This window comes from Erpetoichthys calabaricus, chromosome 8 (assembly GCF_900747795.2).
Source record: "Erpetoichthys calabaricus chromosome 8, fErpCal1.3, whole genome shotgun sequence".
Taxonomy (NCBI): Eukaryota; Metazoa; Chordata; class Cladistia; order Polypteriformes; family Polypteridae; genus Erpetoichthys; species Erpetoichthys calabaricus.
Genome location: NC_041401.2, coordinates 87,717,623 through 87,743,742, shown reverse-complemented (window position 1 = coordinate 87,743,742; position 26,120 = coordinate 87,717,623). Strand labels below are relative to the sequence as shown.

The 26,120-nt window shown below is 39.9% G+C and overlaps 1 protein-coding gene across 2 annotated transcripts; it reads right to left on the bottom strand.

The window, feature by feature from the left end:
• Window positions 1–1,634: 1,634 nt before the first annotated feature.
• On the bottom strand, window positions 1,635–11,843 carry tbx2b (T-box transcription factor 2b). Of its 2 annotated transcripts, none has more exons than XM_028807051.2 (7): window positions 10,797–11,843; window positions 9,623–9,890; window positions 7,681–7,827; window positions 6,035–6,111; window positions 5,638–5,831; window positions 4,322–4,932; window positions 1,635–3,244 (listed from the first exon to the last, which is right to left on the bottom strand). In XM_028807051.2, the coding sequence occupies exons 1-7, from the start codon at window positions 11,141–11,143 to the stop codon at window positions 2,807–2,809; spliced, it is 2,082 nt and encodes a 693-aa protein (XP_028662884.1). In that variant the 5' UTR covers window positions 11,144–11,843; the 3' UTR covers window positions 1,635–2,806. The 2 variants fall into 2 exon arrangements, with proteins under 2 accessions (XP_028662884.1, XP_028662886.1); XM_028807053.2 differs by having other exon boundaries at window positions 5,638–5,807; window positions 10,797–11,842.
• Between the last annotated feature and the right edge of the window lie 14,277 nt (window positions 11,844–26,120).

Here is a 26,120-nt window from a genome sequence, read left to right as displayed (position 1 = left end):
AAAACAGTGTTTAGAATGGAAGGTGGTTAATGCAGAGCTGAAACTAACGTGTGTCTTTAACTCTCCGTGCTGTTGTTAAAAGAAATTGCTATATATATATATATATATATATATATATATATATATATATATATATATATATATATATATATTATATATATATATATATATTATGTAAGGCCTTGTGAAATGAGTAATTGTTTTCACAATTCGGTTACCATTACCTGGATATGATATATATATATATATATATATATATATATATATATATATATATATATACATATATATATATATATATATATATACACACACACTCATATGTTTTAAATCATTTCATAATTGTAAAGAGCACTCTAAATAAATAATTTTAGAGATTTATTTAGCATTTGGCATGTTAGTTTATAACAATTTTACAACGATTAAAACACCATTACCTTAAATTGTATTTCGTCACTTTTAGCACCGTTTACAGGGAAGTAAATGTGTTTTTGTTTTTCTTGATTGATGGACTGAGTGAAGTCATATACACTGCAGACAGGTAGTCGCTGGTTAAGGTAAACCGCGGCACATCTAGAAGCGAAGCCGCTGTGTTAACGAGAAGCTCCTGAAGGTGGAGCAACAAAAGCTGTAAACAGGCACAGTCGCTAGTTATTGAAATAAGAACCATTGATTAATATCATCCTTGAAGTTGGTTTACTATGGGTAGATAAAGCTTGAAGGCTTCACGTTTAAGTTTCTCGGTTGTGCTTTAAATCAGGGTCTGATTTGGCCCGTGGATGGCACTACGAGGATGCATTCGGTCCCTGGAGTTCGGTGGTCTGGGATGCGAATCTAGAAACACATGGCCTTCCAGAGGCCCGCCAGACTATCAAACACAACACACGTAAATTAAATTAAAGACATCCACTAAGTGTAAGAGATGCGCTAAAGATTCCTAAAATATAGGCCATTTTTGGTGGTGTCTCAAACTGTAACTCAGACCTTCAATACGAATACTCAGCGAAACTTTGCGAACAAGTTTAAAAATCAGAATATTTGATACCTTGACTGTTTTAACCGAGGGTCAAGGCGAAGCATCAACATCCTTATTTTAGATAGTTATATTGATCCGGTGGTTTGAATTTGATTTCAAACGTCTTTTTTATTTTTTAAATGCAATATTTGTCACAGTCAAAAATGCATGTCAAACGGGCATTAAACAATCGTATCAAAAATTAAACCTTAATGTACTTTAGGGTAGGTGGTTCATTATTTGCAATCGAGTAAGTACAAATATCAAAACCATTATGATATCCAATTAAAAAACAAACAATTACTTTATTGGGGATAAAGTAACATTCCAATTACGCATTTAGTAGATCACGCTTTATTTCGTTCTAAAAACGTTGGTGTTAATAAACTGTAGATATTTAAATTCATTTAACTTGATGCAAAAAAGTGAGTATAATTTTGTTCAATGTGAATGTTAATCTTTTAGCTGTATTCTAAAAGTATTAACGACAGTCAATATATTGAAGTCTATTAGTATCCGTAATAAAGAGTTTAATTTTCTGACTTTGTGATATTTATTTAATATTGCCGATATGAAAAGCAGATCAGTAATAGAGTGACAACAAAACAACACAATACTATAGCATCTTGTTTTTTTTATTGAAAGTGTGAGAAAATAAAAAAAAAGAAGTAGAACAGGAAGAATTTACCCGAATAAACTGCATAACTGAGACACGTTTTCGATGTAAATTCTCTATAACACCCCATAGACTTGGAGTGAAAAACCCTGAGGTTTCTTACTATTTGTACGCTTTCTGCCTCGTCATACATGATTTTGCAAGCAGTGTCCTGCGTTACTAAGTCTATTTCATGATGGCACGGGTGACTCCATGAAGTGTTGCGGGCAAATATACAATAATAAAAACAAAAGATATTATAGGAACCCTTTCTTTTTTTTCAAACCACAAAGCGCTATGATTTAATTTACAATATATGCTCATGTAAAATGAAAATAATAAATGCAATGAGTTAAACTCTAAATATTATGTACAAGTCAATGTACAACTTTAAATAAATTAAAACCAGTTTGCATATTCTGCCGTTCTTCGACTTATTTACAGAATTACGCATTAATTACATAAATATTTGAGGTTGGATGCACAGTCCTCCAATGTGACTACGACCAATTCGTTTTGATTGTTGTAAAGGTTTCTTATTTCTCCCTCTTTCACAGCGTCGTTCGCTTCGTTTTAGAACCCATCCTGCGAATCTTCCTTTTCCTTCTAACAGCATCACGTGGACTCGGTAGATGAGCGTATCATGTCAGACTCGGTCGGAGAAGTCCTTTTTCATAAACAATACTCATATTAATAACTAGACCACTGTCTGCATGTACTCATCTGGGCACCTGAGCCGAGAATGGAGCTGTTTTAACAAATTACACTATTATAGTTTTCTGCATTCTTTTTTATTATTTTAAGTTTAATTCATGACATTCCCACAATGTCTTTTTCAGTGTCATCAGTGGTTTTTGTCCTTTAGGTTAAAATGCCTTATTTTAAAAAATAAATCCTTGAATCTTCATTCGACACATGTCCATTTTACATATTATTCCAATAATATACTATCTGTAAAACAGTGTTGTAGATCAGGTATTTGTAGCAATCCCTGCAAACATTTTAACTCCTTTTTGCTCCTCATTCTTCCATCCATCCAGCCATCCATGCTGCAATAGTTACGCTTGTGTGCTGTACAAATGAATTCCTAGTGACCCCTAAATCTGTCAAGGCAAGTTGAGAGGTTCTTTCACAGGTCACTTGGGGGAATCCCTGGCTGGAGGTGTTTCCCGGTGGCCCTCCAGCCCACTGACAAGCCTCTGTATATTCTGCAGTTCATTGATAGACTCTTTCACTGAGGTTTTAGGGGAAGTGGTCCTATGGCTGCCTCCAGATTTATGACTTTGATGTTCTGGCATGGGACTGGTTTCCCTGCTTCCAGATTTTGAACTCTCGGAGCCCAGGCTCATGGAGTTTGGCAAGCCAGTAGTGAGGAGGTTCGTGCTTTGAGGAATGGAGACTGGGATCTGGTAGGGGTTAAACCGTAGCCTGGGTCGAGAGCTAGTGAGGAAAGGATTTCTGGAGAGAGAACTGCCAACACTACTGGTGGGAAGAGCAGATGCAGCCGCAGCCGCTGCTGCCATGTACGTATAGGGATATGGGAACAGGCCTCCGAAAGTAGGCATTGGGATACCCTGTAGAGTGTGAAAAAAGGAAAAATTAGGCCAGGCCAGGCATGTGTTGTAATTTTGACAGTAATCAAACATTCAAGACATTACATTCGTATTTTATGGATGGGATCACCTAGTGAGAGGGTGAGAAACAATCTTTTCAAATACATAATACATAAAAAAAGAAAACACAAATGTAATTTATCAACTTCTGAACTTTGCATCGTAAAATCCAGTGTACCAGGAAAGCGACATTATGCTTACATAGTCAGGGTCTAAAAGGGAGTTTGTACTCTGTAAATCCTGGCTTAATCAGCATTATTAAATGTTAACTATAGACTTACTGAGTTTATACATAAAACAGAAAAGTATAATTAGTAAACTCCCATCAGCTTCATGGAATAAAGAGGAGATATGCGATGTCAATAATCCACACATTTGTATAATGCAACCGTAAATCCTGAACCTAACAAATTTCAAAACATGGTAAATTTCAGTTAAGTAATACACATTTAAATTTTACTAAATGGATTATCAAGAAGGACATAAAAGTTAGTAGTTTTCTAAAAGCAGATATGGATTAATTCCTTTAATTTATTAATTCACTTTTGCATTGAGTATTGAGAAATCAAAACTGACCCTCTGCTCTGAAAATCACTACAAAACGTCACACACAAATTCATTATCAATTTGCTAGCTTTTCAAAAACGCACACATTCATCTTGGATAATACAGCTTAGTTTTGAAATAAATTCAATAGTCTAGATTTAAATATGTTCTTTAAGTTGTTGTAATGATGGATTCTACTAATGATATAATGTGTCTTTATAATGCTTACAACCTAATAAACAGATTTAAACTAATGATGAACAATACGTGTAAATGTGAAAAAAATTATATAATTATGAATAATTTAGTTGAAAGAATCTCTCTGCACTGATGATATACTGTATATATGTTTTCAATAAAATATCGCTTTCATATAAAGGCTTGATTGTAAAAAAACAAAAAAGAGAAAGAAAAACTGCAACATTAAATGAAAGGAGGAAAAAAAAAAACCAAACTCAACGGCAATGAAGATACAGTAAGGCTGCTCCTTACCTGAGATGCTAGCATGTGCTGTGACAGGTGAAAAGGGAAGGGAGTTGGTGTGCCGCCTGTCCCCTGAGCTGTGGACAGGGCACCATTTTCCAGACTACTTGCTCCAGAAACTGATGCCAGTAAATGGCCCATGCCCATTGCGGAGAATGCCCCTGGACCCATGGCAAACTGTCCTGGGTGAATAAACAAAGGTTGTCCGGCATTTAAAGGGTTAAAAAACTGCTGCCCATGCAGCCCAGAAAGGGCCAGGCTCTGCAAATGCCCAGTAGTAAAATGTGAGGGGCTTTCAGTCTGGACCATTAAAGGGGTGAAGCCCTCTTTGCTGCTGCTTAAGCTCCCAGACTCCATGTCTTTCTTGGTCGACTCTGTTTCCTTCCGGTGTCGACTCTCCAGTTTGTCCTTTTCTAGATTTCTGATGCCAAAAATTGAGTCATTTTCTTTTCTTGAATCAGAGCTTTCATCCTTTTTCTCAGGGCTAGGTCTTTCTTTAATGCGGTCAACAGACCTTGGACTAACTGGGGACAATGGTTCAGGACCAGGGCTGACCAGACTGGCTGAACGTTCATCCTGTTTGTCAAGTTCTTGATCGCTGTCAGTGCAGAGCTTTTCATCTAAACAGAAAGAGTGAAATAAAACAAAGTAAAGCTAAAGAGCAACAGTATATTAGAAATATAATTGAATTGTTTAATTTATACTTAAAACCCAAATATATATATTTACAATTTTTCTAAATATGAAACAATAAATCATTATTCTCAAACCTGCTGTAACTCAAATTTTGAACAATGTCAGATAAATAATAATGCCTCACAAACGGGAGCAGGACATGTCATTTGAAATCCACAAGTCTGACATTAACCAATCTGTGGTACATTGGTCTGGTTTGGGGACCACAATCATTTTGGTAACATGCATATCTGCAGCGTCTTGCCAAATGACAGTGAGGAACACTACTTAATATTGTATATGAATCATTTTATCTTAAATTAAAACGATTGAAGCGATGGCACAGGTTTAAAAAGAGACGACGGCATTTCCCAATTTTTATACAGCGACTGTCATGAAGTGTTACGGACTCAAAAGAAATAATTCAGCTCGTGTTCAATGGATTGTGAGATTGTGGTGCGTTTGTAACAAGATTAAAATCTGTCGTGGATTTTGCATTTTTTTAAAGTGCAATGCATCCTTCTCTCTTATTTTGCTTCATGACGTTCATGCAGCTAGATATGAGATAAAATACAAGAATCCAAGCATCCGCACTCAATAACCGGTGGTGGTTCGGTCGCGACATCCTACAAGAGTTCTTTCCGCCATACCTCTACTGCTTCTGTTGAATCGCAGGGGGCTGGCGATAGGTCCGAGCGGCGAATGGATGGGATCTCTGCCGGCAGGGGGCTCTGTGGAGGAGGCGTCGGAGTCGCCCCCGTCTCTGTCCGCCTTGCACTGGTCTTCGTACATGCGCAACGAGGGCAGGGCCAGCTGCTTCCTGTGAGGGGCAGAATCACCAAACCTTGCAGTCAAAGAAAAAGCATTAAAAAGGTGATCATTGGCGCATTTTGATACGTGTGCTCCAAATGTCTCCTGTTCGGGACACTAGAGCCAGGCGTGTCAACGTCTCTTTAACAAAGAAATTTTGATCCAGCCATAAAACGTGATAGTCATTAAAAACACACAACTACGTCATTTTACTAATATGTTGAATTTTGATCTTACCTTTTTTCTCGCCTTCCATTGCCCGTGTCTCTAAATCCTTTTGCGAACGGATTATTATCAATTTTTAGCTGTGTTATCTGGAAAAAAAGAAAACAAATAGCCTACGTATTAACATTCATTCATTCACAACTGCCAAGTATAAAATTCCGAATGCTCCTATTTACTGGAAATATCCCATTTTCAACGCCCCTTGCTATCTTCAGCCCAGTTTCCTTAAGGATTCATTGGCGCCGGCGTGCACGTGTGACAGGCGCTATACAGTGCAGCTACCGCCATACCACTTTTTCTCTTGGGCCGTTTGTGATTTCCTTTCAGACTAGATGCACCCTGTTTAACACACCGCATACTTTATTAAAAATGATGCTGAGGTTTCGTATGAATTATTAATCAAGTTTTAATGATAGGAAGTTATTTTCACGACCCCCATGAGGAAAGATGGCGACTTCACAGATCTCTGCTGGTTAAAACGCTCTCCTTATCAGAAGAAGCAGCAGAGACTGGCGACGCAACCTTATTTATAATTCATTGACTTTTAAAATATTTCTCATTGGAAGATTTAAAAACCATTTTTCTGAGGTAGATTATTGGACGAAATCCTTATAACGCTGACATAAATGCACATGAAGTATAACTCTCGGCACTGATTGCGAGGTAACATCTTAAAAATGTTGGGTTGACTCAACTGAAGAAAATGAGATGTCATCTTTTGTGAAAGAAGCGAAGCCGCTAGTACGTTGCGTTTCCACACTGCCTGGTTCGTGGCTTTAGGCGGATTCAAGATGTGCTTGACCCGGGGCATTAGTGCATCTCCGCCATCTCATTCCGGTCCACTAAACGGCAGCGCAGCAACAGGCCCGCCATGATCCGCATTCACGTCTGCCGAGGCCTTGTGAGGTCCTGGGTGTGGGTATTACAATTTTAACACTCACTTCAAACCATTAACACTTTACTGTCTTCATATGTTATACATTTTTAAAGCTGTCCATCCATTTTCAGAACGCGATGGTGATTGTGTTAAAAATGTTGAGCCTGATGCACATTTTAAGCAGTTCCCGGCTAACAGGTCACATGTTCTATCTATGCAAGTCTTTAATTGTGATTATGACGGAATTTCATAATTTTAACATGAAATCTTGCTTCTTCTCTTTGCCCTATGCTGCTACATTTTCTCACTGTTGTCCTCGAATTTCTCTCCTATTTCATTTGGCGGCTTAACTTTATTACACCGACTCAGATCTTCATTATAATGAAAACCTTCTCTTTGTATGGATGTTTACATTCTGCTTCTTAGTTAACCGTATATGCAACGCTCGATACAAGAAAGACATGTAAATTCGAATACTCTTGAAATCCCTTCACATCCTCCCCTCAAACTGCTTTAGGGTCCATAATTGCAGTTTTCCTCTCAAGTGCATCTGTAGCAGCCACGCCTGCTGAGAAATGAAGTGCCGAGCCTGAGGCATAAACTGCAGGTTGTCCAGATTAAGAAATGGGACAGGAGAGGAGACTCGGCCCGCAGATACCCGGCGAAACAAACGACAAACGACCATCACCTCCTTATCACAAGTGTGCCGTTTACAGAAGTGCAAGGTTTTAACCAAAAATGGCACATAAAATATGGATGTTTAAAAAAAAAAACCACTCACTTTGTCGTTTTGATAGGCAGTGACTGCGATGAAGTCCGTCTCGGGAAACACGTAAGTCCTGAAGGTGCTGTACGGGAGTTTCAGGATGTCGTTGGCCCGCACGATATGAAATCTGGGCTGGTACTTGTGCATAGAATTAAGTATAGTCTATGAAAATAAAAAAATAAATAAAAAAAGAATATTCCTGTTATCGTCTAGTCACACTCTCTACAGCATTTATTAATAAAGGAATGAGAACTCCATGTATTGTGAACGATTTTATTTTCATAATAAATCATATTTTGTGTTTCGAAGAATTAAAAAATTAAGATGCTTAAATATGTAATAGTTTATTCACAGTAAACTCCCATTTCAATTATTGCAGTTTCACAGAATCATTCAACATTATAATCAGTTATACACAAATATTACTAATACGTTACAGGCTGGATCTGAGGGTGGTTGCTGCATCTCTTAAAAATAAACAGACAAGAAATAACTTAATGTAGAATAACTTGATTGCCAAAATGACGATTTAGATTTACAGTTCACAAAACTAACAATAAAGAGTAGGTTTAAGTTGAGCGATTGTGACTGTTGTTCTCCTAATACTCCCAGAAATTAACATTTAGATTGACTGAAAGAAAACTAAAGACGATTTATATCAGAATTCCGTTCGATTTCGTTTCTTATAAATGCAGCCGTTTAATCATCTTGACAGATATTTGAGGGCAGATTTGTAATTCGATTCTGTTTGACATTCAAATAAATTCTTCAATAGGGAGTAATGAATGCAATAATTAAAAAGAATACAGTCTATATGTTCATCGCATTATTGTTATTATTATTAATAGTCATAATAAATAACAATAATTTAACCACACATCTCATATTTTTAAAGAGAACTTTAAAATTATGCATAGCGCAACACTTTTAAATGTAATTATTTTAGCACAATTCAGCACACGGACCTAATACATGTAATGTATTTGGTACTAAGCCTGTTGGTTTACAAATAAATTAATAACAAAGCCATTCCAATGAAACAAATCCAAAGCACAGGTGGTAACCACCTTAGATCAGCACCCAACAGAAGGTTTGTGCTCAGATTCTCGCTTTTGCCTTTCTTAAATGTTCAGGATTTTGTGATGAATGCGTTTGCCTTCATTTAGCTTTTACACTACAGCAGATTTGCCCCCCCCCACCCAGCCACCCACCCCCCCCAATTCCAGCTTCCATCTCCCATTCAGTAAAACGCATACAGGCTTAAAGTCATAAATTTATTAGTAGGCAAGGAGTGGACAGAGGACGTAAAAGGTCAGGGCTGGGTATTTTTTCACATAAAGGAGCTCCACTCTCGGCAGCTCATGTGCAGCACAAAGCGCCGGTCTGAGGCCATGACAGCCGGCCTCAACTCTCACAACGCCGTGCCTTCATTTTATTTTCCGTTTCATTACATCAAAAACCCTCAGTTATGGATCAAACATTATTCGGGTGAAATATACGGCATTTACTGACAAACAAGAATGAGTCGTATTAAGATGTAGTTTACTTAGGCACAACTTTTTAAACAGTAGTAGTAGTTTTGCTTATAATAAAACCATCAAGAAAGTGAAAATCTATTCTCCTGTCTTTGTACACTTTTATATCAATCTATATGTTTTCTGGCACCTGTCAAATCCTCTCTTCCTTAATCCTACCTATCAAGTTTGCATTACAATTCTTTATCATTTCACTTACACAAATATTTAAAAGAAGCAAACCCTGATCGATAACACGCACTCAAAATGCTCTCTTTAGGCGCTAGATGTTTCTGTTTTTCTTTCAAACTGTTATCTACCTATTCACAAAACCACATTTGTTTAGTTCGTTTCAAGTTCTTATTTAAACGCCTAAAACGTTACAGTAGCCATCAACAGTACATTTCTTGGATCTTAAAGCCATAAAATCAAAAACCACTTACAAAACCGTGCTTGTCAGAAATGTTGTTAGTCAGCTTGAGTTTATGAAATGCAACGGGCTTAGCCATCCACTGCTCTCCAGTAGCCGGACTATCCGGGTGAATGTACATCCTTTTGGGCATCTCGGGGTCGGCCTTCCCAGCGACCATCCACCGAGAATTGTGGAACTTATAGCGACAATCATCTGCGGCCACGATATCCATCAACAAAATGTATTTGGCCTTTTTATCGAGGCCATTTACCCGAACTTTGAATGGAGGGAACATTCTCCTGTAAAAACACAGATATGACATAAACGAAAAAAGAAAATAACCTCAATGCACACCACTTTAGAGCAAGGGGACATTTCTAGACATGAGAGGGATTAAATGTAAAACATAAGAGAGTACATTTAAAATCTATCTATCTATCTATCTATCTATCTATCTATCTATCTATCTATCTATCTATCTATCTATCTATCTATCTATCTATCTATCTATCTATCTACGTCTCTTTACTAATTACTCCAAGTTTCTTCTGCTTCTATTTTGACAGGAATGTTTGTTAAAAATAATCGAAGCGATAAAATATTTACCTACAGATATTTACATTGAATTAACGTGTTTGCCTTCGTTTAGTGAGTAGTCTTTGAAGATAATTTATAATACACTCCTATCACTTAAATCACCGACTTTTTAAGTGACAGTCTGTTTACAAAAAACAGAAGCTTAAATGTCAGAGCAGAATGCACTTTGATCAGTCTGGGAAGTGTTGATTTTTTTTTAGCAAATACAGCTAACACATTTTGTTTTTTGCATCAGACAGCGCAAAAGTACAAAAGTACAGAAATCGTTAACTATTTAAATATAAATGATTGGTCGTCATTACAACCCTACACTAATATCGGCCAAACAAATCGATTCAAAATATCATACAGGTTAAAGGTAAGGTTTAGCGATGAGAATAATATTCCATAAAATAAATAGACGTGACTGTACTCATAAAACAGAAGCAAAACCAGAATTGCCATGTTAGATGTTTTAAGTCGTTAATGTCAGTTAGGTCAATTTTTGATCTCAAATAAAAAGAACGCCGTTTTTGTTGGGTGCATTCCTAACACTGTCCAAAAGAACAACTCCAGACGTTACGAGATGTTAACTTGTCGGATTTTGCACAAAACAAGCCGATTCTTACCTTCCAGACTTGGTGATCACCATTTCCGTTCCCAGTTTATGAAACTGGTCCCACAAATCCTTAGCTTCCAGTGTGACTTTTGGGTCGTCCTCCACCTCCTCCTCCGGCTCCAGGCTTTTAAGTGATCTTAAATGGGCCGCCTGGTGGTGGTGACCCAGGGCCTCGGCAGCTCCGGCCAGAGTCGGGTCCGGGATGGGTTTGGTGAGGGCACCGGGAGGCAGAGCCAGAGCTGGGAAAAAAGAGGGCTGTGCCGCTGCCAGGAAAGCAGACATTGGAAAGTCAGCCGGTCTGGGAGCGTGGAATGGGTGATATGCCATGGCAGTCCCCGGGAAAGCTGGATCTCTCATCGGTGCATCCAAAAACTCCAGGAAGAATTACTGTATCGTTCAACGTATTATTCACCGGAGGTGTGAAAGCTTAAAAATAAACTCAAAACTTATAGCAGTGAACGCAAGAATCTGGAATTCGAAAAATCAACCTCGATAGTCCAGATGTCGCCTCTGATGTCCTGCAGTTCAGACCGTCTTTGGAAATTCGTGTCTCGGCTTCAAAGGAGCCAGCGATTGTTTGCAGTGCCGCATAAAAAAATAGAATTACTGTGAAAAGGAAGATGAGCTGCCGAAGGAAACCATGCTATTCAAAAAACCAAGTTGAAATGATTAGATCTTGCTCTGTACTCTGTAAAACTGTGACTGTCTCACATGTCATTCCTGCTCTGATCCTCTCACTAATGAACCAAGCCCCTTGATTGCTGATTTTACGCTTTTTGGACCAATTGTGAGTCTCCATAGGCGTGGTTTTAACAGCTCCGGCCAAGATCGAGACTAGGGGGAAAAAGAAGGTGTCGGAAGTATTAGCAGTAAGAAAACATGTCAACAGAATAAAATATTAACCAATGACAGAAAAGGGAGCTGGAAATCCCACCCCTAGCTCCAAGCCAAACACCGGGTCAGCCCTCAATATTCTGCCGGTGGAAGGGACGCCTCGGTCGAATCGCGCCGGGCAGCTCCACACGGAGAACTTCCCTCCCGCTGCCCGTCCCAGTCAAGCAAAACATTCTTTAGAGACGGTGCTTTCATATCCCTACTAATACAGACACAGATTCCGATATTCCGGTGCATGTAATTACTGCCATCTCTCTCAGCTGACATTTGGAGACATTAGGTCGAGACAGTTATTTTGCGCTGGCTTCTGCTATCAATCTTAACAGGATTATTTTATTTAATACTCATTCTCCTTTATGGCATTAGAACGATGGCTTTGAAAGAATATTACTCCTAACATATTCTTTGAAAGGTTTAACTGTAATTGGTTTGCAAGGCGGTATCCGTAAGTCCAAAGTGATTTTCCATATCTTGTTAAAAGGGTAAAGTAACATTAGCCGTAGTTTTCATGTTGCAGGTGCCTGTGGTGCACCTCATTTCGGGCCCCCAAAACTGATTATTGAGGTGCCATAACAGGCAAATAAAGGAAGGTACACTGATCACCTTGATTTTTGACGACTAGTAAAACGAAATCAAACGGATCTTTTGTTTTTGTAACTGTCACCTTAGGTCTTTTTAAGAGCCCACGCTCAGAAGTGACGAAAGAAGAAACGGCTGTACGTATTTCAAGAAAAAACACGACGGGGAAGGTAGACCACGGTGAGTGAACGCTGATGAGCCGAAAGTCTTTCTTACCTTTTAAAGAGCTGTATTTTTTTTTCAATGATATCCAACGTTAAATAAAGGTAAAGGCTGGCCAAGCTGCTAATGCTTGCAGCATATTTAGAAGACAGTTTTTGGAGATTATATGGATTATTGAGAACACGAAATAGTCGAGCTCCACGGCTATTGTGTTTTAAATTGTAAAACACATGCCCGTGCTTATACATTAAAGCTATTAAATTATCGAATGGGTGAATACTAATAATTAAAAAAAAAAAAAGTTAAAGCGCCCTTCCTGCATGCACGCAGAAGCCCCCACGGTAGAGAGCTTGGCTGCTGCTAAATGTCCACAGTGTGTCTGTCTGTGTCTCTTGCTGGAATGATTTGTTTATTTGCAGGATGGATCGCCCAGCGTTTGAAGCCGGACCCCAATAACGATTCGACAGGCTTGATTTGATAAATGCAGGCTTTACAAATATTTCAACCTTTATGGCATTCTTTGAAGGGTTAAAATCAACATCCCTGGTTGCTGTGAGCACCTTTTGTAGATCTTTTCTGATTAACTGGGACTCCGGTTTGTTAAAGAGCCGCTTGGCGCCAGTCTGCTGACGTTTTACAATAAGAACCGTCTCTTGTCAGTTCATATTTACCCTAAAATCCTCAAACAGCGCCCTCCAATCGCTGCAATATTCTCTCGAAAGCCCAGGCTCGTAATTAAGTCTTCGACCTGTGTGTTTTTGATTGTGATACTTCTCTGTAGCTTTTATTCCTCAGTTGCAAAGCATTTTCCTCCTTTTTTAAAAAAAACCAAGTAGTCTGCCATTTCGGCACCATGTGCTGCTGCACAGATCATTTTTTTTTGCAACCTCGGCGCCTCATCTCATCACTAAACGTGTCACTTAAATTTGATACAATAATCTCTCCAAAGAGGAACGCGTGACAAACTGTGTCCCAGTTTGACTGTCCGCATTTAAATCCTTACTGGCAGCGTTGCTGGAAACCTCTTATTCTTAACCTCAGAATTGTGTCTGCGCGTCGCCTGCTCGCCGTTATTAATGCGCTCGCCCAGCGCACACACCCGGCACTTTTTTTTTTTTTTTTGGCTTTTTAACAAACATTGGTACAGACGGTAAAAAGTTGAAACGTCTAACCCATTGAATAAAATGGAGGAGGGCGTCAAATAATTACGTTCTGCGTAAAACAAACAATTTTTTTTTAATTCTCGGCAAACTATACCCAGATAACAGTAAAGCCTTTCTGAAGGTACCACCACGGGGTGGACTGCGCCCGATGTGTGCGCTATCAGAAAACTGAATTAGTCCGTTATGAAATGCTTACAAACTGCACAACCTAAACACAGAATGAGCATTCATATAAAACAATTCAAAAATATCTTACATTTCAATAATGGGGTCAGGTTAACGCTCGCCTCATTTGTTCAAGTAAGGACAGTATGTCATGAGGAGACGAGGAAGGGGCTAACAAAAGAGGAGCAATAAGGCCGGCTAAACCGGGGCGGCCGAAATAAAGACAAGCAGAACTTCTATAAATGATTTGAACGTACACATCAATGGAAATGGCTTTTTTAAAATCAATAACATAGCACGTAACATTTTATATGTATTTTTTTACTTTGCTTTATAAAAGCAAGATTTGGGCAAATTGCAAACACTGGCAGTCAGAATATTCCTGCTGCTATGAGTTACGTTAGGCGCTATAAAGTAAAATGGCAGGTCTGCATACTTTAGGAAAACAAATTGAAGCAAAGAAACACCAGCAGACTCCTCACCTGTAATGCCAATTACTGAAGTGTTCTGTTTTCATTTAATACACTAAAAGCGCCCTTTATCAGTTTAAATGATAATGTGACATTTTAACATTCATGACACCAAATTAAGAAAAACTGAGTTCTGGTTAGCAGATTAGCAGCACAACGGCGTTACTGAACACACCAAAGTGGCTCTGCAAGCCTCCTTATAATTAGAGGAAAGGAATCGATAGAACGTGAAGACACGCTCAGGGCATACCAGGAAATGGCCTCTGATTTGAACTATTAACGCAGAAAGTAATGGCAACATCAATATGATCCTATACTGTATAGCAAATACATTTACATAAATCGTTTTCTACTTTTAAGCAAGTTTCAGAAGAGTAAAGTGTAAATAAACAAAATGTTTGTGCCTATATATGTAGATTTTCAACACGGGCTTTTTAATTTGAAAACCATTTGTCGAATATTCATAGTCACTACTCTACATAGATACTCCAGAAACAAACAAACCACACAGCACAGCATGAATAAATAAAGTGTCTTATTTAAATATTTATTGTGAACGTGCTCTGTACGGTTATTTCATTAAGGAATATGTACATCTATTAAAAAGAACAATTCCATTGATGGACTTTCATCCATAAACTTCCTCGATATGGAAATTTAGTTTTCACCTCGATAACTTTCAAAACTGCACACATTCATTTATGTGCGACATGTCGTGAGAGATCTTAAACGGCAGATAACTGACATTTGCGTAGCCAGAACTAATGTTCACAGTACATCTGGTGCTTATTATATTTTAGTAAAGAGTTTCACCTGATAGAAATACCCATCTAATAGTTTAATCGTATGTGTAATTGCCATTCTTTTTTTGTTTTTATATGAAGCCTTCTGTAGGAATCCTGTACCGGCACACTAGAAACTGGGCATACAATTTAGCATGAGCACACCAGTGGACCTGTTTGTGTACAGATCAATAATAATAATGGCATAACGTTGTTGTTTAATATATAACTGGGATATTAAAACGTTAACGAGCCTTAAGCAATGTCCTCACACTTGGCTGACACCTGAACTACTGCTTTGCCTTCTCACTGTTTTTGTAGCACATTGATGCAGATAGATAGATAGATAGATAGATAGATAGATAGATAGATAGATAGATAGATAGATCGGCATCGCATCCATTATATCGTAATTAAAGTCCGTTTGTTATGAAACAGTCTGCTTTTTCTTGATTTTATTTTCGTGTTAATTGCAGTAAGCGCACACCGCGCGAGGACGATGCTCTGCCCAGATCTCGCTGAATTTTGCGCCCCTTCTCGCTGCAGTTGTATTGTTTCATTTTCTTCGGCTATATTTAGCGGATAGACTCGGGCCTTGGCGCCAGGCCGTTTAAGACCTGTCAAAGTCCTTCATATTTTCCAATGTCACATGGACGTCTCCTGCACTGTCTAAGCCGTCCTTTGAACGCCAGTGCAATTTGCTCCTGTTCTGTACTTTGGTGTCCCCGTGACCCCCAAGCAGCAGGGTTGCTGGTGTCCTGTCCTTCTCGTTTGGACAAATTGCAAGTGATTGATGCAAAACAACAATTCTCACAATCAGCAGCAGCAGCCCGTCCCAGCACCCGCCTTCTGAAGCAGATCTGCTGGTATCGAAATGAATCTGATAGCGATAACGACCACAACATGCCCACCCCCACCCCCAAATCCACACACACACCACACACACACGTTGCAGTCCGTCTGCCCGCACTCACACAGGCCAGCGCCCGTGCCCTCGGGTTGCCATACTTATAAACTCACCGGCTCCTTTTCTAATTTAAGAAGTCTAGGTGCAGGTATGAATAACTGATGTCACGGGAAGTTTCTAAATTCTAAATTGCGTATAGTTTCATCGGCTAACAGGATGTCTGGTTGTGGTAAGATTTTTTGCTTTCCTTCTCCGGGATTATGTAGGTCTATTTTGCGAACCCTTTACATTTTAATTCTGTGTTACCTTTAATGTTAATGACATGTATGGCCGTAGGGTCATCCCTCCTACACTCTTAAAAATAACGGTTCCTTAAAGGCATTTTGCTGGGTTGTGTGGCTCCTCGTGGTTCATTTTAAAATTGGGGAGGTTTTTGTTTTTTTTTTTTTGCTTATGAAATCGGTTGTTTGGGCCTTTAAAGGGGTTATTAATATTTGGACAAAAGAGAAATCTTTAGTGGGGTACCCAGCAGGATACAACAGATCAAAAAATCCTGAGCTCAACCTGTGTTATTGTTATTTTAAAATCAACATCCCACTGGTATTTCACAAATCTGTTATCATCTATTGATTATGTTACAAGTCTAAAATAAATAAATGTTCACTTTGTCGTGATTGTTTATGTTACGGCTCTAACTAAATGGTTCCTCCTGAAACCTTCATGTGGATGTTATTTTGGGAGCCAAACATGTTTCCTCAATGGCATCGCTTTGAACAAATACTTTGGCACAATTATTTTTAAGAGTGTATTTCATCTAATCTTGTAGCCTAACTACATCTCGGAGTTTAACACGAAGTTAATTGTGCGTCAAACGCCAAACCTGCTGGTGTCCATTCGGTTACATTTTGAATATGAAAAAGCGTTAAAAAAGGAGAACGCACAACCAAAAATGCACACGATCTGAGCATCATCGTAAGAAGATAAAGGAGCTGTGGAAATCTTGTTTAGTGGTAGACAAAGAAAGATCTCGTGACAGGGTTTATGTTGGATCTATAAAGAAAAAAATTTAGTTTGAGTTCTTTTGATGTGAAATGAACCCTGGACTTTTATCAGTGCCAATCGGAACCTTTGGTTTTACAAGACTTGCCACATTTACTGTCACCTAAATATTGTCACGAGGTTCTGCCTTTGCGGATTTTGGAATTTTAGATGAAAATCGCTAATTACAGAACTTGACATTCTTCTTACTTCATGTCCTTTTCATTTTATAATTATTCGTTCAGTTGTTCGTCTCTTATGGGTTTTTCCCTTTCCAAAAAAACAAGGGCAAATCGAACACATTTTAAAACTTTTAAATATAAAGGTGACCGGTGAGGGTAAAGTCAGTGTGTTTACACAAAACAGAAATCGGTTTCTGGATCACGACAGATTGTTCATAGGGATTGCACCATCACCCCAGGAGGGTTATGCTGCCGTCCAAGTTAATAATATACCTGTGTCACTGAAAAAAAAAAATGACCAAATTAAAGGACGGTGTACCCTGTGATAACACATCGTGTTTACTTTGAAGAGAGGGTGACAATAAAGTGGCAAGGCGCGCGCAGCCGCCCCGCTCTCACCTGTTTACTGTGGCACTTGGACAACACGAGAGTGCGACAGCAGCCGGCAGCAGGTTCACTGCGTGTGTGTGTGAGTGTGTGTGTGTGTGTGTGTGTGTGTGTTGACTCCGAAAGTCGACCTGATAGGACTGTGTGTGCGAATCACAAGTGGACTTTGTGAATTCCGCTCTCATTTTTAATACCCTCAACTTACTGATCACTTATTGGGATGCCGGAGGCTGTACAGACACACAGTCAAAACACATTCTCCAGGTATCATTTATCAGCAGTATTAGTGTTATTATTATTATTTTATTCGCGGCAAGTTAAAATGTGCATTTTCTTCCCAGCCCCACACGTTTAACAAGCTCCCCCCGTCCAGGTCTCCTCCCTTGCTCTTTGATCAGTGAGCCCTGGCCTGTTTTCAGTCAGCAGGTGGATTGATTTTCAATTACGACCCTCCGAATGACCCTAATAGATACCTAGTATTAACTCTTGAAAGAATTCATTTTGCATCTACCAAGCTACCCAACTGGACAAAGGCACTTCACATGGCCTTTTGTGTTTGGTTCAGCTGCTTGAATGGCCCCGACATATACCGTTCCATGTCACTGTCCGTACACGTAGGCTCGGAGGAGTGCTGCCTGCCATCACTCTGTCCGTTTGTCTTGATTCAATTAATCTTTGTAGCTGTCCCACTTTGCGGCCTAAAGTGGTGGGCTAGCAGTTCAAATATGAGTTACACAATTTCTCACAATACCTTCCTCCCAATCCCTTTTTTTTTAATTCTTCAAGATAACTGCGACACTCTCAAATATTCATCTATGTTGAATAATTACAGCATTAATAACCGCATTATTTGTGGTAGATAAGGCCAGGCCTGATAATAAGATATCCAACCTTAATTCCATTAAACTTCCTGATCCTGAGATTAAGAAGAGAAACGCGGCTTTTAGCCGAAAATTCCGCGGGTCCTGCTTGGTGAGGTCGCGGGTTTTCAATCCAGAAAAAATGGCGTTGGTGTGCTTTGGAAATATCGCCATTATTCAATTTTTCAATCGCGATTTTAGCTGCTATGTAGGCCAAGCCGTTGGCCCCTTACCTGTTGACCCCCAGCAGCCGTGCGCTCCTGTCTTCTCATCTCAGCCTCCGAACAAACTAAGTCCACGTGGAAGGTTCGGTCTGATGGACAACCTGGGACGGACCCAATCCAGACGAAACAAATCGACACTTGCTGAAGGTTATTTGTGTTCAGTGATTTTAAAAAACAAATCGTAAAATGGCCACACCTACAGAAGAAAAATCCGGAATTGTTTTACTTGCTAAATAGTGTTTGAATTTCTCCTAACAGCCACCGCTGGCTTTACACCACTCAAACTGATTTTTGCAGTAGACTAAGAAAAAATAAAAAGATGTGCTTGTGAAATGAATGGCCCCCATTTCTAAACTGTAGTTGGACACTTCTAATTTACAGCTGCTGTATTTCGTTTCCATTTTATGAATTAATTCCCTTGGTTCAGAGTCCAATTTTAAAAAAAAACTGCAGGAGAACTGCAGGTCCGGCGCTGCATGAGAAGAAAATTGTTCTGCTTTTTAAAAGATGCTACAAATCTTTGTACGAGTTGATCAAATTCTGTGTCAGTTCTCCAGGCATCTGTTGCCATCCCGATTCGCAATTAAACAGACGCCGTCGACAAGATTTGGGGTAACTGAAATCATAGAAACTGTGCAAGAATCTACCTGCGGCTCCGGCACATCGCGTGTTTTATAGCGCCTCTCTCCCTCTGCCTTTCGTTGTCCGCGTTACTCCAGAGTCCAAATAAACGGGCCGGGGCGATGTTGTAGCCTACGCAGGTGAAAATACATTTCTTCATGGCTACCTTTAAAGTCAAACAAGTAGCTGATTAGATAGATGGTTCTAATCTGCTTCAATCTTTTGTCCAGCGTCAGGCTGCCATGAACATCCACGTTACAGAACTTGTAGCTTAGGACAGATCTGCGAAATGGACCAACAAGGACTTCTTAAACACAAACTTGATTATGCTGACTGAAGGCGATTCACGAAAAAATAACGTGGCTTTACTTTGAGAATGGAATCCCTTTAAAATCCCAGCATATCCTCCATTATAAGAAAACACTAATTAGAGGTGTGCAACAGCGGGAAGAATGAGTCTGAAACAAGAATAGCAGATATGGCATTTTACCAGATGATAAAACAATATTTTAATGGAATTACAGCAGCGATAGATAGATAGATAGATAGATAGATAGATAGATAGATAGATAGATAGATAGATAGATAGATAGATAGATAGATAGATGATCAGTACTATATAAAATAGATAGACCAGTACTACAATAAAATAGATACTATAAAAACAGACAGCAAGGTATTTCTTTAATTTATGAAATATGACGCCACATAAAATGTAAAAGCGAAATAAAGTTGCTGTCATTTAAAATGGAACAACAAAAATGGTATTCATGAAGTAAAAGAGGTAAAAACCTAATAATCTATCATTTTATGCGTCAGATTCTGTTGAATTAATTAACTAACATTTAATACCGAACGAGCAGCACGTCTTTCGCCACTGGCACTAAAACATAAAGCCCGAAATGCCACCTATTCGTTATGTCATGCAATTATTTTGTAGAATGCTAAAAAGTGTCCTGAAAGTGTTTTAAAATCTTTGAGCCTAAATATCTGGACGGCACACATTTGCTTTTGAAGCCTTTTTGGGACTTTTCTTCCCTCCGCCGATCGCCTCACTTTAAACGGGATGGTCACAGCAGGTCGCGCGGTCCCCGCCTGCCCAGGTGCTCGGGACTGTTTGACGCGTCACAGACGCCTGTTTTCCAAAATGATGGCGGGGACAAAGGCATCGGGCAGGTAATAAAGATTTTATGGACAGGGATTTGGGCTAATAATTTAAAGATGTGTTTCACACCGATGGCATGACTATTTAGCGATGACAATGAGGTTTTATTATATTCTGAATGTCTTGTCGTTGAAGCATAGGCGCTATAAAGGTACTGAAGTCATTCGAGTGCGGTTATGTCTGTCAGTCACAAATCAGTTTATTTTATTTTCTCTCTTTTGATCATTCGTACTGCTAAACACCCGCCGTATAAATAAAAATGCAACAGTCACCACCATTCTTTCATAAATATATATTTTTCTCATCCTGGTAAAATAACATCCATAAACCAATGCAATCTGATAAAGGAAGTGTACTTTATAATATTGTCAAAATGACGGTCTCCATAAACGGTTCAGAAAGCCGTGTTTTTTTAGTAGATCTTTTTCCAGTAATGTTGTTTCTGCAGTAAACTTCATGCGAGCGTTTTTCTTGGCAATAAGGAAGCTTTATTTTATAGAGTTCCCCGATGAGTCACAAAATAGAATATTTTTTAGATTTTAATTCACTTAGTTCACTAACTAGTAGTTTGGAAAATGAACACATTTCAAACCCGCTTACTTATTTATTTGTTTATTGTTGTTTTTCTTTTATTCGTGTTAGTGTAAAAAATAAACTCTTTTTGGTGGTCTTGTGGATTATGTATCTGTAAAATAAAACGACGTGATGGAAACGTCACAACTGTGCGCTTTTTCTTTCTCGAAGGAGACGTGGGACACATCCATAAATGCTATGATATGTACACACGTCTTATTATCTCATCCGCCGTATGATCCGAGGGTCTTAAAACGCCCAAGAAGAACTGCAGGACTTTTGTGACTCAAGGATTTGAAACGTCGGAAAAGAAATTCTGGCTTCACAGAAACCTCTGAGAGGCAGCAGACTTCTGCCTGAGTGCACTTGTACTGCCCTTCGACGCCAAACTTTGTATCATTATTTATTTTTTCCACTAAAGAGACGCCACATTCAGCATCCGCGTGTCTTCGGCAAACCGATTTCCTTGTATGATGATCGAAGAAAACCCGAAACGGTCGCCTGCCGTGCAGTTCATTTGATTTATGGACAGAAAAGTGACGAGTTTGGGGGCGGCGGCGTCGTGTGCGCTGGGGTCTCGGCACAGTTGCTATTGCTGGCCGAGCGAGCCCCGAGAGCAGCCGCCAAAGCTCGGCGGAGCCAAGTCGTGCGCGCCAGCGGGCCACGGAGCCACAAAGGGGCGACGTCTGCATGAGCTGAGAGCACCGGGCGCGGGCCCCCGCCGTGCGTTTCACGCGTTGATCAAGTCCGCGATGCGTGCGATGAAGAAATCTGTCAGTGGCCGCTTTCAGTGACACGATGGTGATTAGCGTTTGGGGGGAGACTGGGGGGGATAAATGTTTACAAGTTTGTAGCTGCAAAGTATTTAAAAGATGCTGCCAAGTTTAAACAATAACATTTTAAACATCAACCAACCCATCTGTCTCCTGCGCCTAAATAGAAAGCTGTGCCTGACATAAACACTTTCAGGAAGCATTTCGCAAACAGGTTTAGCCGACACAAAACAGTTTTGATAAATCATACTTGGATCTGAAGAGGCAAGCAAAATAAAAAGAGATACACAGCTCTTCAGTTTGTCCTTTGGAATTAATGGCATCGGCATCGAGGGCAGTTTTAGAGGATGGGGAATGACAAGTGATTATTTACAGTGCATCTAAGGTGAAGGTTAATCACACGCTAATAACATTCACTGGCTATAAAATATATGTTTTATATAACGCCTCACGTGTGTATGTAACGGAATTAATCACACATCCCGCATTAAACGGTGCTGGTTAAAACTCCGTCTGTTGCATGGCCAGCACACTGAAATGCTCTTTTTGTTTTTATCTGCACAAATTTTAAGACTTGTCATTCTGCATAAAGGTGGGGCAAAATCAATTGATTTTAGACTGAAATGCGGCGCTGAGATATTCGTTTTATGCATATTGTAGGTGAAAGGTGATTGGGCAGTGAAGCTTGTCAGCTACACACATCTGCAACACTTTGTTGCTTATCGACAATGCAGCTCGCCTTCTGCCAACCACTTTTATCTTTGTCTTTTTTTAAAAAATTACTTTGTTTTTCCATGAATCGATAATCTAACAGGGGGATTAATTCGGATCTCGTCGCGTATGTCACACGGTGGCCTTGAATGCGGTCTTGAGGTTGATGGCAATGCAACAGGTGGCGCAGCACATCGCCGTTTGCATCGGTTTGTTGCGCGTTTTCTCAAATCTGCGACACTTTACTTGTCATTCGCAGGGTCACGGATGACACGGCACGATTGGTTGATGTGGTGTCGGTGTAACTCGGGCGTCCCGTCTAGGATTGGCTCATCTACTGGATGAAGTTGTGTACGTCTGTGTATTTTTATAACTACCTGAAATACAGTAAATATCGATCACTTCATTCATCCGTACAGTTTTCTAATCTGATTAGCCGGGCAGCCGAGGCCCCTTCCAGTAATAAATGGGCGTGAGGCAAGAATACCCGGACTCTATATATACATGTGTATTAATTAATTGTTCATCTTATTATACACAACGATGACCCACGTTTGGCCATTCAGGCCGCAGTGTGTGTAAATTTGCCCCCCTAGCGTTGGTCCCTGCCTCACACTCAGTGCTCTCAGGTTAGGCTGCGGCTCCTCGCTACCCCGAAGCGTATTACTAAAGCTGATGTTAAGACAGGGGCATCTTCTAGGCCTGCAGGACTGCTTCCAGATGCTTATGTGAGCAACATTTCACTGGCCACCATTTTAGACTGTGTAAGTACGGATTGCTACTTCCTGTTTGATTTCACCGCCTTGTTGTTACTTTTTTTTTTTTTTAATTTATAACTTTAATATAATTAAGAGCGCAGGAAAGGGTCCGAGGTGTTGAATGCCCAGATAGGCAGCATTGTGCCCCCCTTTCCCTCCATCAGCCCTGCTTGCTCTGGTAAACAGGACGTGCAAGAGCGTAGACATCCACACAGATAGCAATCTGCTATTTTGTCTACCGTGTTGCGTTTTGTCAAATGATCGGGTCACGCTCAGATCTTGCGAATGTTTTAAAGGGACTGTCGGAGGAGCAGCTGTTAACAGGACAGCCGGCGCTGCCGCGCAGAATGCATTAGAATTGCCTGGCAAATCGGCTGACTTATCGGTATTATCCACTCCTCAATTTTGCTTTTCGAAAGCGATTTTTAAAATGATAATAATACGACTTTCCTGTTGGGACGGCGGAGCCTCTCACTTAAAAATAAAGGTGACTCTTCAGAGCGATGACATTGGCCAACCATTTTTGGTACCCAAAAGAACCGTCCACATGAAGGTTCCAAAAGATGAGAACAGTTATGTAAATTAACGATTGTTATTAAAAAGGAATTTTGCTGCATACAACCACGCATGCTAAGTTCAGTATTTCACGATCTGTTAGGTCCTGCTTGATAGCCGACGACCCATTAAATCGTTTTGTTTTTTCCATTGTCAAAGCCCAAAGAACCGATTTCATATGCAAATAAACCCTTCCCAGAATGCATTGGTTCTACGAGGCCCCACACTGTCCAGTAATGAGCCCTGATTTTAAGAGCAACCGTACGTGTGCAGTCTGCACGTTCTCCCCGTGTCGGGATCGAGTGGTCTCCCTGTCATTGTAAGGCGGCCCCCGGCGCTGCCCCTAAGGCGCCCCCTGAATTGGATTAAGCAGCTTGAGAATGTTCTGCCAAGCTCTGTTCCTTTCTGGCGACCCGATTAACCCTGAAGAAACCGTGGAACTAATAATTTAAGGTGGGATTTGTCATCTAGTAATAAGAGATCTTAGTAGTCCAGGCGGCGAATCTTAATGAAATAAGTTCCTGGGTTTAGCAGAGCCCTTATAAATCTTCTGAAAATCACGAAGAAGTCGTAAAATATATTAAAAATGGGCAAAGAAGGAGGTGGGAGAAATCACCGGGTCAGGTAGCGAACCCTCTCTGCGCCTTCCCGATGGCATTTAAATGTGAAGTCAAATCATCTGCTTGGAGAGAGCAAAGTTTTAGTGGGAATAAATACAGCAGACAAACATACGACAGCAAAGATTGCATTTCCTCAACTTTTAACGATTACAGTCTTTGAAAAATGAAACGCGGGCTTAAAGGATGAAAGTTATATCTTGTCATGTGAAGAAATGGCCACGTTTCATTTACAATTCCAAAGCTGGTCCGGAGAGGTGAAGTGTCCGCGCTTTTCTTTTTTTACCTTCTGTTTTGTTGCGAAGTGGCTGACCGTGCGGGACCCCCGAACGCTGGTGATGGCGGGCACACTGCAAGTCTACCAAGTCGAAAGGCTTACCATTTTGTTGAGATGATCGAACTGGTCAGAAGTACTGGGAACAGAAAATGACGGCAGTCTGATGAGGCACCAGCAGCTGCGATCTCAAGCAAAACGGGCAAGAAGCAATAACCGGCCGTTATTGATGTCAATCCATTCAGATTTCGTACTATATAATGAGGATTGAGTGCAAGAAAACGAGGGAAAACAAACGAAAATTAAATCACTATGCACATTTTGCATTTTCCATCCATTACTATTGTACTAAAAAGAACTGGGAGCAGCTGTATGGAAGCCATGAAGCTCCCTGAAATCACCAATACATCATCATTTTATGTCGTGCATGCTTCCTTGAAAGGAGTTAAGAGATTTTCATTTTAAACTTTTTAATGAAGTTTAAAGGGGTCACAGACATGTCCGGAATCTAATGGCAAAGCCACATTGTTACAGAAATGATGAATCTCTTAAGACAGAAGGAGTGCATCACATAAGTAGCTGCTGAGCATATCTTGTAGGGTCTTTATTGGCCTTAGAGAATGTTAGGTTAGGTGTGAGGTTGTGGTGGGCACAAGTCTGGCTGGACCCGGCCAGTGCTTGGACACCCCTTCACTCAGGTCATTTTTTAAGAGGCCAGTCTCAGTGACTGTAAGAAGGGTATTTTTAATAGGTAAATAACAAGAATTAAAGTCAAAGCATGTGCTCAATAACAACTTCCCAGTTGAATGACGGCTGGGATGCGCACATCCACTCGTTTGGCCTTTTGTAGCTCGCCTGTCTGTGAGACCTGAATATAATAAAAGAAGAGCATCAAAACTTACTTATCCATTCAATTGTTTTGAAAAACCCAGAAATATTCTAGCTACAATGTTTTTACGGCACTTTACTCCACTTACCATCCACACACTCCTATACTCACTCTGTTATATTTCCTTTTCATAAATTCCACCAAGTCCATGTTCATATCAGATTATTATACTGTGTCAAAAACTCAGACAGAAAAAATACATTCTGTCTCTTTGAAATGTTTTCCACCTTGACATTTTACAATTTTTTTTTATAAAAACTCAGTCGAGAATGCGTCAGGTTTTCTGCAGTGGGCACCAGTGTATGGATGTTTACCATCAACTTGCTCTATTCAATCATTTGTATTACCTCTCCTCCTTTCTTATGAGAGAAACACCTGAACGCCATGATTAATTGTCTTATTCCATAATCTCGCCGTGGAGGGTTTCATTGCACTGTAGTCTCTGAATCACTTGGACTGCGTTCAAACTTAAGCCCAAAGTCTGCTCGCTCTTGCCAGCGTCTCTGTAATTTGACGTTCAATTCGAATGGGAGTCATTTAAGGTCTGAAAAGGCCCATCAGAATTCCCGTCCAGTTGCTAATTGC